This window comes from Plectropomus leopardus, chromosome 14, assembly GCF_008729295.1.
Source record: "Plectropomus leopardus isolate mb chromosome 14, YSFRI_Pleo_2.0, whole genome shotgun sequence".
Taxonomy (NCBI): Eukaryota; Metazoa; Chordata; class Actinopteri; order Perciformes; family Serranidae; genus Plectropomus; species Plectropomus leopardus.
The window spans coordinates 8,235,899-8,249,339 of NC_056476.1; the positions used below are offsets into that span (position 1 = coordinate 8,235,899).

Here is a 13,441-nt window from a genome sequence, read left to right on the forward strand (position 1 = left end):
CATTGGGTAATTTTTATGAATTTTCCCACTGGGATCGGTAAAGTCTTATCTTATTTCCATTTCTTAATTTATCTATTGATTGTATTTTGTATTATTAATTGTAATCTTGAGTAAGTTGTGTTTTTATCCTGTTTTTATTGTTGCTGGTTACCAAAAGTTGCTAAATTGTCTGAAGTGACACAGTGTCTTTTTTATTTATTTAAATTTTTTTAAAACTTAAGTTGTCTGATAAATGTAGTGGGAAAAAAAACTGCAATATTTCCTGCGAATATGTGAGAGAAAATGGAACTTTTCCTGATTTAAAGACAAATTTTAAATTATTTTTTAAAAACTACATTTAAAAAATGACTAATAAATCTACCTTGTACCTACACAGTATAATACCTCAAAATTGTTGTTGGTTATTTTCCACTTTAGTGGTGCAGGATTAGCTCCACTGCTCATTCTGATAAAATATGCAGTAGTAAAAAGTACACTGGATAAATTGATAAAACTGGATGATATATGATAATGTATTACAGGATGTACCTGAAATATTGACCCTGATAACTGCATACGTTCTTTCTAGCTTTAAGTGGTCTTCAAATGTCCCTTTTAACAAGACGTGAGCAGACACTCAGTGATTTAAAGGTCCAGTATAATAACATTGTCTGTGTGCTCGCTCACCAGATATGATGTCAATTAGATGTTAATGGCAGATACTAAAAAAAATACCTTTCTGCTGCCATATTCCACAGAGCCTCGTAAAGACAGGCGCGGAGCTCACTCAGTCATTATCAAAGCGATCAGCATCGACATACAGACGAGTGGACTGAAACAGAAAGTAACAGCAAAGAACATTCATCTATAATAAGTGCGAGCAGGCGTATAAATACGGAGTTTCTGAAGAGCACAAACAATCTCAGAGAAACTCCACTTGTAGCCAAAACCTGGACCAGAACATATTAAGAGACAAAACATATTTAAGACTTTTTTTGCCTCAAAAGTTTTAAAGGAAAACTGAGAGAAACCATCCAATTACATATAAACAGAGCTGCTTAAAGGGGGATGGGAGAAAAACATTTAAATAGCAACTGTAAATGCAGCCAACAAGGCCTCCACAAAGTATTAATAATGATGAGTCATCACTTATTGTCCATTTTGATCTGAATTAGTACGCTCGTTTTTGGCACGTTCGTGTTCTTCCTGTTATTATTTCATTAGTGTGACTGAAGAAGCAATAAATGTTTTTGCAGTTTGTTCCTCTTTTCAATATTCCACTTCCACATATTTCTGTAACTATCTGCATGCAGGCTTTGGTTTGCGTAATCTACATTTAGCTCGAAACTCAGATCAATTTCAAAATGTTCTGGTCTTATTAACCCTTTAAAACCTGGAACAACATCATGTTTCGAGTACTGCATTCAGCTGCCTTTTACCTGCATTTAAAACTCAGAAACCAGAACAAATAGTTTTTGATTTCTTTGAAAACGTTTAAAATGCAAGGATCAACTTTGCAAGTAATTATATAAAAGGTGACAAGAAAATTACCTGAAAATCAGTTAAAAAAACAGAGAGAAATTATTTTACATTAATTATTACTTAAAAATAAGAAGGAAAATGGCCAGAAAATTACAAACGCAATTTATTTTTGCTTTTTAAAATCTATATATTTAAATTTTTGGGGCTTTTTTGTTTTGTTTTGTTTGTTTTACACCCCCCAAGTAGTTTTGATACTACTTGGTACTTATTTTGGATGATACTTATGAAGTACAGATACCCAGCCATAACTTTGACTGATGTTTATATACCATTGAGGAGTCGAAATCGATGAAATGCTACTACTGAAGAAAATAATAAACACGTTGACAAAATGACTGGACATTAAAGCAGAACATAATTCTGCATTTTTTTAGTTGTTTTTTTTGATGTTTGCTTACAAAACATGGCTGTTTTGTGCATTTATTTTTTATAATACTGATAATTATTTAAAACATATAAAGCAGTTTGGAATGAATTTTGCATATACCCTGTTTGCATATCTGTGAGAGTAAGAAAGCACCTTTCACCTCTGTGCACAGACACCAAAAGAAGAGGGAAAATCAATTATCTTTTTTAATTACATTATCTAAGCATAGATGCATTACTTGTGAAAAAGGTAGAAAAAACAGCAAGTCTTTCTCAATAAGTTAAACCTCTCTGGCCGAAGAGCGTGGCGGCTCACAAAACAGAAGATTTCCCGTAAAGCATTCAAATTCATTGAAACAAAAGACAAGGAGTTTAACTCATGTTGCTGAAATAAAAGTGCGTCTCCTTGTTGAATTTAACTTGTTAAAAAAAAAACACAAAAAAAAAAAACATAGAAGATGCAAGTGGCTTATGTTACAGTCCTTCCGCCCTTTTCCACGGGGCTCTGCAAGCATTTTTCATGGAACTTCACAAGTTCCATCGTTTGATCGACAAACAATAAGCGGAGTTATAGTTGGTAAAAAAAAAAAAATTATAATAACAATAACAATAATTACAATAACAGTAATAACAAGAAATGTAAGTAATAAACACAGTCCTGTACAGTCAGGCTCATCTTCTGATTGACCACAGTCAAACTGATCAATAATCGATTGGTCTCCAGCAGTGTGACAGACCCGTACTGACTGAAGAAAGGTGGCCAATGCTGTCGTCTCCTCAGCTGCCCTCGGCTATGGTTCACTGGAAAACGCCTTTCCATTTCATGTCACCCTCTGCTGCAGAAAAGACACAAAACAATGTGATTTTGAGTCATTTCAATAATAATTAATAATAATAATGATAATAATAATAATAATAATAATGGTTAATAATAATAATAATAATAATATGATAATAATAATAATAATAATAATAAATAATAATAATAATAATAATAATAATAATAATAAGAGAGAAGTCACAGAGAAGTAAATGAGATACAAAGTCTTTTGAGTTGATTTCACTTTATTGACAGAAATAATTCAGACTTTTTTCTTGCGTCCCAGGACGTCAGCAGCTTCACATAAATGCAAAGAATTCTTCACCAAACAACGAGTTCCTCTTTCCACTTGTTTGCTTGAAATAGCATTTGCTAAAATCAACTGCAGCTCACAGGAAACAACCAATTAGAGCCAAACATTCTCTGACGAGGCTTTCAATCATGTCAATAAGGGGTCGACAGATTATCTGCTGATTATTGGGGCAGATATGTGACATTTTCTCAGATTATCTGTATCGGCATTTTTATTTTAATAAACGCAGATACAAATAATTAATTAAAAAGTGCAATGAAAGTGTCGGCATGGAGGAACTTTTGTTTTGTAAAACCTCGGGGAGCTATTTTTTTTCTATAAATTTCAATTAAAATTTGACTTTATGCAATTACTTTTAGCAGTTGCACATTTGAGTGTATGCATCTATTTGCTGGGATAAACAAACTCATAACAACATTGTTTTGTAACACAAGTTGCCGACTTAACGTCATAAATGCATAAACATTGGCGTGCAAAAGACAATGTTTGGTCAATGGTAAGAAACGTTTATAATATTTGCATATTATATATCATTTTTTTAACACATGTGGAGCGTAATATGATATTAATGTTAACTGCTATCACTGTAGAGTGGCCTAGATTAAATACAAAAATATAAAATATATCAGAAATAATATATAAAAATAGAAATAAACAGCTATTAACTGCTTGTTTAAACGCTCTTAGCATTAAATTTTGAACCCATCTTCTTTATAGCTTCCATGTTGTTTCCACTTTATGGGCTCAAAGCACATGAGTGCAACGAAATCAGAAAAACGACGTCCCGACTCAGAAACTATGACCCTCCAACATCACATGAACGCCGCTTATGTTCTGGTGCATATATATGCACCACGACTTAAAGGCAAACATTTTTTTTGAGTGGATTTAGACCGAAACCCCGCACCAACATCTGGCACTCACTGTAAGGTTCTTGAAAATATTTCATTATTTAAAAACTGTAAAACTTCATGTTCAGTGTGCCTCACCTCACTGGGGTTTGTAGTAGAGGTCGTTCCCACAGAGCGTTCAGTCGAGTTCATGTACCTCGTCCTGCAGGGACACGGAGGGACGCCCGGCCTCGCTCAGACGTTTGGCCATGATGTCCCACTGTGGAGCCAAAACTTTGGATTTAGAGCCTGCAGAGGAGAGAGAGAACAAGACATGATGGTCACTCAAACACACACACACACACACACACACACACACACACACACACACACACACACACACACACACACACACACACACACACACACACACACACACACACACACTCTCTCTACTGAAGGAGCAAATCTTCTGCCCCCTGGTGGCTCCATATAAAACTACTTTCTCATGAATAAACCTTATTATTCATTTGGAAAAAATAAATCCATAAAATCTTCCCCAAATTCACAGATTTCCATGTTTGACTTCTTAGAGCTCATTGATGTTTACAGCACTCCAGGTTATCAATTTCCATTTATCATATTTTTCTTTTTTTACATTGAGCAGTGTCTGATGAATAGCAATGAGTAAACAGATAAAGTGAAGGTTAGTTTTTAATTAATCACTTTATCGACCATTCAAACGCTCTCCTCTTCATGTGCTTTACACAGAAACAAACAGCAGGTTTATTTAACAAATATCAGTTACCAAGAAGACATTCAGTAAATAATTTTTATGAATAATCATCATCATGGAAAAAATTCAAAACCTTTCCATGACTTTAAAAGGACCCATTTTAATATTTTATTTATTATATATATACTTGCCTATTTTTTTTAAACGTATCACAGTCAAACTCGATTTAAACATATGTGATGGTTAATAAAATGTTGCCGCACATCGACGTATGTTAGAGCTACATTATGGCGACAGCTATAGAAAATGAGTTTGCTGTTATGTGACATGGAAGGTTATTCACAGAAGATCATTCTAACAATTTCAAACATGCAACAAAATTCCATGACTTTTCCAAAACTTTCCATTTTTTTTCCGTAATTCCATGACCTTTCCAGGCCTGAAAATGTGATTGTGAAAAACTTTTCCAGGTTTCCATCATTGTGGGAACCTTCACTTTTCCTGTATTTTTCTGCCTGTCCAGAGAAATTAGTTTTATAAAGTTCATTTTAAATTCCATTGCAACAGGAAAGTCTTTATTTATGAACCGAAACAAAAGACAAAAAATTCAATGAACAATTAAAATTATAATGATGAAGATGCTTATGGAAACTTTTCTTTATTCTGACAAATTACACCTGATATGGACAACTAAGTTAATAACTTGGTGGTAAAAACAAAAAACCCCCCCAAAAAACCCAAATCCCTAATTCCTGATCCTGGCAGCTTTCCAGCTTAAACCTCCTCTGGTGTGTTATTCCAGTCTGGGCCTGAGGTGGGCTCACAGACCAGTGGAGACGCTCTCCCTCAGGATACTCTTACCAAGCCCTCCTCATTCTCCTCCCCCTCCACCTCCTTCTCCTCCTCCTCCCCCTCTCCGCTGTTACCATGACAACATAGTCTGTAGCCTCCAGCTAAAGCAGCAAGGCCGATCCGATCCACTCTCTCTCTCGCTGTGTCTTTCTCTGGCGTACTCTCACTCTCTTGATCTCTCAGTCTGTCTCTTCCCCTCTCGCATTTCACAGGGGAGAGGGGAAAGTGGGACATAACCCAAAAAAATAAGAGCCCCACACAAACTCTTAACCCTTCAGCAGTGGATCTTAACGGCATCCTCTAGCCGTCGACTTAGCCACGGAGCTCAAATGTGCCGCTGAATTTTGCTTAAATATTCAAATAATTGATGCGTAGCAAAGACATTAAAAGCTTGAACACCTATGAGCAACATAATACTTTCTGTCTGTGTTAATATCGGTGAAATGATTAAAATTTGGCTATAATGACGTGAAATGCCATAAAACATTAAAATGAGTTAAAAAGCTAATGATGGCAGCATTATTACACTTCATACATATGAACAACTTTCTTTAGAGTCAAATTTGCGCATAAATAAACACAAAAAAGGCAGCCGTGGCTACAAAATATCACATCAGTCGCATTTATACTACCGAGTAATTTCAAAGTTAGATTCGGTGATCGTGATCATGAGATTTAAGGGGAAAATTACTTTTTTTGCATCTTATATAATGCTCATTTTTAACAACAGTAGGGATTTTAATCAACTGAGTGTGCTGATATTCTAACATAAATTATTGAGGACGCTTTTATCAGAATATATAATAATGAGATAATGCAAGATATAAGAGCTCTGTCATCATGATACAAAAAGTAAAATTAGTGAAAGTGAAATACCTTGAAGCTGAGTAAGCACACGTACACACGCACACACACACACACACACACACACACACACACACACACACACACACACACACACACAGTCCTCTCTCCTCTCACTCACCATCCAGTCCGTTGTGCTGTTCGTAGGTGCGTTTGCCCAGGATTGTGGGTGAGCCGTTGTTGAGGATGGGGGAGGACTTTATGGGCGTCAGGCTGCCTGTAGAGATGGACGCTCCGCGAGTCAGGGGCTCGGGTTTGGCTGGACGGGGATGTGCTTCTGTGGGTCAGAAAGAGGAGAGAAGAAGAGACACGAAGTCGTTTAATGCTGCATTCTCACTGCATGGTACTGCACGGCTCCACTCAGCTCGACTCCCTCTTGTTTGTTTTCCACGTTATTCTACCTCGCTGTTCTTTTTAAAGGGTACAGATGTGGAGAGGAGTGATAGTTGTCTCAGCTTTAAGCCGGCAACGGAGGCAGTAACAGAGCAGGATCCACATCTGTGTAAAAGGGACTGCCGGCAGGACTAGGACCACGGGCGGAACAGGTGTGACATTTCGACGACTCGTTATGTGTGTGACCCTCCGTCCGCCGAGAGATTTCTAAAGCAGCTAGCAGCTAACTCAAAGTTAAGTTTAGCATATCTTTAGTGTGGCAGATTTGCTATGACGACGGCAGCGCACGTAGATGCAGCAGCCAGTAGCTCCTAAAATCCTTGCTACTTTTTTGCGATATTTTCCTATTTTTTTGATTAGATTGCCCCTTCTGAAGCAAGACTTTTCTACGACAGTGAAGCACTTAAAAACATCAGAAAACTTTTGTGGGGTTTGGACTGAATGCAGCAGACTGCAAGATGATGCCCACCAACGGCATGTGTCCAGCGGCATTAGGCTTCTCGCTAATGTCCGGTTGCAGGAGAATGAAGTGGATGAGATGTGATTGAGGCTCACACAGCAACAGATAATCAGAATCTGATCTGTGCACATTTTCACAGAGACATGGTTAACCTCTTACATCCCGGACCAAGCTATTGCACTGGACGGGTGGACCTTGTTCAGTGCCGACAGGACACGAGACTCTGATGCAAAATCAAAAAATGCACTGCAGGAATTGTGTGATGCCATCAGCAGCAACATGCCAGAGCAACCGGACAGAAGTTTTATAATAGCTACTGATTTTAATTAACTCATCCTTTAAATCCAAAGATGTAGCATGATCAAGGACAAATTGTAACTTCATTTTTTAAAATTTGTTTAAAAAATAACTGATGAATCTACCTTCTATCTGTTCATAAACCAAAGTACAATGTAATATTTTAACCCTATGATGGCACTAGAGAAAACATTAAGGAAACACCATTGATCCTGGGCAGAGAAATGAGTTTGCGTACCAAATACACAAACCTCTCCTTCCAACAGTTGCTGAGATATCTCACTCAAAACCATAAATGTCAATTTCATGGTGACTTGAAAGGAAAAGTCAGAAGATCACCAAAGTCAGTGAGCTTCTTCCTCTGAGGGCAGCAAATGTCTGTACGAAATTAGCAGAACCGAATGGCAATTCATGCGATCGTTGTTGAGATGTTTCAGTCTGAACAAAAGTGCTGCACTGACTGTGTGACGCTGGCAACCGTAGAGCCACGTGTCTAAAAAGTAACCATTTAAAACACCGCAGACGATTTAAGACTGAGTGAAAATAGAATCTGAAATGTAAGAGATGCAGCGGGCGACAGACGTCCTCTTACCTAAATACCGAACCACAGACTCCAGGGGTTTACGCTCCACAGGTTTCAGTGGCAAAGGCTTTTTGGGCCCATCTGGCAACCTCAGGGCACCTGCAGGAATTCATTGCGAAAATACAATAAATAAAAATTTTATGACACAGTCCACCTGTGAGGACAAAGAAAAGCCTCTTACACTCTGCCTTGATGGCTGCTGTGTTGACAGGGAGGTAGGGGTGCCTGGCCAGAAATCGCGGCCTGATGATGTCCTGGCAGATGCGACGAGCCATCCGCGTCAGTCCGGTGGTCTGCAGGTAGAAAGCCTGTCGCGTCTTCACCGCAAATTTGGGGCTGCCGCTGTGTCGCAGGGGCAGACCGTGGGGGCTCTGGAGGTGGAAACGGTTAGATATCATGTATGTGCAGAAATGTGCTGATGATTTTAAAATATGGCAACCACATCTCGATTTTATGGCAGGAAGGGCAGCTTTAGGTACTGCTGGGTGATAATGTATGATGCATTTGTCGTTTGAGGCCATGTATGTTATTGTTTAGATCACAGAATATAGCACACTTCTGATCAAAATGTCATTCAAATCATGTAAATCTTTATCTACTGTTTTCCCCCTTCCTTTTCATTATTTGTTTTTTTTTTAATGTGTTTATTTTGTCTGTTAAATTGTTATTATTATCATTATTACATTTGATTTATTTTTTCCTTTATTTACTGCGGAGAGTAGGCTTGAGTTGGACATAATTGTGTAATTATTTGACATCTGTTTATTTTTGTAAGATTAAAAAAAAAGAAAAGAAATGCTAATGATCACTGATGAACTGGGGAAAGGTCAAATCATCACCTGACTGATGGCAAAAAAAAACCCCTTCGGAGTAAATCGTCACCTGAAATAGATTTAATTACTTGGATTTATCAATACAAGTTGGCAAAAAGGAGCTGACTGGAATGCTTCCCAAAATGTGCTGTCCATTTGACACACTGGCCCGACTAAAGCAGACATCCAAAGTCATTTAGCAGCTAATAATTTACTCCAACTGCTGGAGAATATATACAAGTATCAGGAGTGTATGTGGTGCTTAATCTGGCTTGTTGACACAGTACATTTAAATGGTATGTGCACATTTACGGTATTTAGACATTAACATGCTGCGTGGTTACTTGTGAGGACTGTTTGTAGAGTTTGTTTTTGAGTAGAAACTACACTGAGCAATACTTTTGAAATTAACACTTTTGTTTTTGCTTCCATTTTTTTATCGGTTTAAGTTAAAGATCCAAGACTATTTTTTTGAACCTGTAAACATTGGGGTCAAAAACAAAAGTGTTTAAGGTTTAGTTCAGTATAATTAAAGGTGAGGTAAAAAGTTAGAGTGGGTTTTAGAGTGAATTAAGTGATAATCTCCACTAAATACTGATCATTTATAATATTTATGGACCAAAAGTGTTTTTTAAGAAACATTTAGATTAGGATGTTTAAGCTGCTTGAATCAGTATGAGGGTAAATTTTGTAACTTTAATTTAACTTTTTAATTAAAACTTAAACTGAAACGTTCTGAATTGTTATGCTGTTTTGATGAATGTCAAAATAATTCATTGATATGTACAGACATGGAATGATTATTCAAAGGGTAAGTTTGGGATTTAAACCTGAACCCTATTTTCCCATGTTTTTGTGTCTAAGTGACTAACAGGAACAACATTTTTGAAATCTGTCCAATTTTGAGAAAGAGCACTACAGCCGGTGGAGGAGAAACAGGCTGTAATGTAGCCACTCAGCACATGTTCACACCATCAATTTACTTCCAACAAAATTGTTTGTTTTTGCCACTGAAAGGATGAAATTATCAATCTAAGTGTGAGACATCATGGAAAGGATCGCTACAAAGACAGACCTTTTTGTTAAAAAATAAGATTCTTTTTGTTTAACCAGAAGTTGCCTCAAAATTGCAAATGCCAAACCCACCAGACTCCATTTAAATAAACAGCAATTTTAGCGTGTATAAAGCCAGCAGAATTTGACATATGACTGGGTGATTTAAGGTTTACTTCAACCAAACAAGAGTTGGTGACTGTTGGAAGACTGGAGAGATGAATCAGGACGGCTTTTGTGAGTTTTATTTTATTTCTGTCGTATTTGAATGAAGTGTGTGTCACCTGTATAAAATTACTGTTTATTAAATGGAGTTTGGTAATGGCAGTTTCAAGGGTGGTTCTGGTTAAAAAACAGGATCTTACTCTTGAAAAAATTGGTCTAATAATGTCAGACACTTAAAATAATAATCTGAGCCTGTCTGTGGCAAAAACAAGCCTTTTAAAGGACGTTAATTGATGGCTCGAACATGCCCTGAGGAGTTACATTGCGGCCTTTTTCATGGCTGCCAGCTGCAGTGGTCTTGCTTAATACACTACCAGTTTAAAATATTTGGTTACCAAACATTTGCTTTAATTCCTAAGATTTTATGCTTTTTTTTCTGTCTTACATGACTGTAAACTGAATATCTCTGAGTTTTTTAAGTGTTGGTCAGATGAACAAAATGCAATTTAAAGACTTTTTTTTTCATTTAAAAGCAAAATCATTACTGTAAAAAAAATAATATGTAAATTATGGTGGTTCAACTTACATAAGGATGGGAAGAAAAAGTTTTCCACCGGAGGCTTTAACTGAAGGGTACAGCTTTAAGGCAAATAGTAAGGCTGTTGTTTGCAGAATAAATAAACTAAATGTCCAGTGAAGCGTGTGTCTGTGTGTGTGTGTCTGTGTGTGTGTGTGTGTGTGTGTGTGTGCGCGCGCGCGTGTGTGTACCATGTTGTTGCGGTTGGGTCCAGGCCTCTCTCCATCCAGTCGTGTGGGCATCTTCAGTCCTCCGTACTTCTTCCAGTAGGTCCAGCATGAAGCGCACAGCCGACACTGCATGTTGGGAGGTCCCCACGAGTACCACTGGTAGGAGCTGCTGGCTACATACACACACGTACACGCACGCACACACACACACAAACACACACATAAGGCATGCCCACGATGTCTCATAATCCACACATTATCATGAACACGTACTCGTGCATGGAAGCGAGAGCACAACCTTTAATCATTCGTCACTGAATTAACTACAACCACTAAAATAACTCATATAATTCTCTGCTGCGGGGCACGAGACGCTATTCTCTCTCCGCTCCACTGTGAGAATCCAATATCAAACGTGTGCCACATACAGAGAGTGTGTGCTCTTTAAATTATCTGTTTTAAAATGAAAATGTTCCCCTCTTAAAATAATGTTTGGTTAAAGTTGGAGATCATTAGACACAGAACAGAGAGGTTTACATTTTTAAGATTTACCGAAGAACTAAAGTTGGACATCAGTTCAGCTTTTGGTTGTTGGAATATTCCTTTAAAAGGGACAGTTCGCCACAAACTCTTAAAAAAAGTGCTGGAGATATCGGCCTACATGAAAGTCTTCATAAGGTCTGTGGATAATCTCGAGTAACCGGGTCTTAATTTCTGGGAAAAGAAATTGCTGTTGAGTTTTTCAATAGTATTTTTTGGCACTTTGGACACCAGGAGTCAAGTGGCATCTAGTTCCATTATACTGGAGAGAGGGCAGACATCTCTTCACCTGATATCTCCAAAACTCAGCATCTCAAAAAAAAAACAATCTAGACCGATTGGTTGTTTAGCTGTAAATTTGCCAATTTAAGTTTAAACTTAAAAAAAGGAATCAAATCAATAGAAAGAGATACTACAACTATGTAAAACTAAACTCCCAAACACACCTCACGTTGAAGATTTTTTACTCGTGTTTATGATTTAAGGTGAAAACAGGCCTTCAGCAGCGTCACATTAATAACTGAGACTTCAGATCATGTCCGTATTAGGCTGGTTAAATTTAAAAAAAATCATCTTTTTCTCTTTATTTTGGCCCTGTGTGCACTTTAAGCCAGCAATTTTCTCATCAAGTTTTTTTCCACAACAGTTTGAAGTGTGACACATGTATAAACCCTGCCTTAGAATTTTAATACATTTAAGACAATAACCTCTTGTTGCCTCAAGCTTTCTCTGACATTTTAAATGTCAGTATCTTACAGCATTAACCTGCATTTTTTTATGCTTGGTGTTTTGTCTCGTGTGTTTAAAAAGGAGTCAGATCTTAAATTGCACCTTTGAGCGTGAAGAAAAAGTTTGTGAATAAACACATTTATCTGTAAACTGACTCTTATAAAGGCATTTCAAGTATACAGCTCTTGGAGGTTGTTTTTCAGTCAAGGTGAAAACAACACATTCAGCATGCGACAGCCTCTTTTAAATAAGACTGCACCTGTGAATGCCGAAGCAATTATCGAAAGTTCATCACATACAATTTAGCACTTATTTGAATGACTTATTTGAATCTTGTGAAATCATATACTTGTGAATTTTTATTTTAAGAAGCGAAAAACAGTGGTTACATGCAGCAGTGTAACGGATGTAAATGACTTACTGTAGCAGCTTTCACAGGCTCTGCCGAGGCCGGGGGTCTGCTGCGCCGAGCCTGGAGGTCCTGGGACCCCTGGGACCCCTGGGACCCCTGGAACTCCTGGAACTCCTGGAACTCCTGGAACTCCTGGAACCCCTGGGACCCCTGGGACCCCTGGGACCCCTGGGACCCCTGGGAGCCCTGCAACCGCTGCTCCATTCACCAGAGGTGGTTTGACATTGTTGCTCAGCTGGTTGGGGTTTGGCTTGTTGCTGCAGGGGGCACAGAAACAGGGAGAGGGTCAGAGCTGCAAGGATAACAACAGGCCAAAGAGAATAGACAGCATTCATCAGCCCGCTGCCAGAGACAGCAGCTACACTGATACTGTACTGAGAGCTGTCACGAATACTAATAAACTGAAAGAAGGGTTTGTGCTCTGACAACAGCAGTATATGTTAAAATACCACAGATGTTGCTGTAGGAGGTCAAAACAACTCTGAACCTTTACTTGATGTCTGAATGTACTCAGATGGAAGAGTGTTGCAGAAACGATCTCTGATAAAAACAGGAGCTGTAATGGTTCCTGTATTTTTACCAAACTGTCACGGTACAGATGTCACAGTTCGGTGCACGCATCTGCACACAGAATACACAATATGTAGACTGATGCACGTAATGTGGAAAGTTTGCAAGCGCTAGTTCCACCTGGAAACTTCAACTGAACCCCATGAGCATATTTATGCTGAGGTTAGCACAACAAGCTGATTGGCGTGTGATTCAGTCACATTATGGCGAGTGCAGATGAAACGCCGGCGCCTGCATGTTCCCAGTCAACTGCAACAGCAACGGAGACTGTGTGTAAGGAAAGGACAGGGTGTCGGCATCGCCCCATGTTAACGCAGGATCACCCAGATGTGCTGATATCTGGGATGATAAATGTTTGGGTGCTTTGCATGTTGTAAT

General features: G+C 38.2%; 1 protein-coding gene across 3 annotated transcripts in view; it reads right to left on the reverse strand.

Moving 5' to 3' along the window:
* Window positions 1–2,273: 2,273 nt before the first annotated feature.
* mta1 (metastasis associated 1) overlaps window positions 2,274–13,441 on the reverse strand; it is a 149,531-nt gene continuing 138,363 nt past the window's right edge. For 2 of the 3 annotated variants that reach the window (XM_042501272.1, XM_042501274.1), the window contains 7 exons: window positions 12,503–12,750; window positions 10,834–10,985; window positions 8,217–8,406; window positions 8,045–8,134; window positions 6,424–6,579; window positions 4,010–4,159; window positions 2,274–2,723 (listed from right to left, as the gene is read on the reverse strand). In XM_042501272.1, the coding sequence (XP_042357206.1) occupies window positions 4,050–4,159; window positions 6,424–6,579; window positions 8,045–8,134; window positions 8,217–8,406; window positions 10,834–10,985; window positions 12,503–12,750 (946 nt within the window). In that variant the 3' untranslated portion in view covers window positions 2,274–2,723; window positions 4,010–4,049. The remainder of the gene's footprint in view (window positions 2,724–4,009; window positions 4,160–6,423; window positions 6,580–8,044; window positions 8,135–8,216; window positions 8,407–10,833; window positions 10,986–12,502; window positions 12,751–13,441) is intronic. The other variant, XM_042501273.1, reaches the window with a different exon arrangement.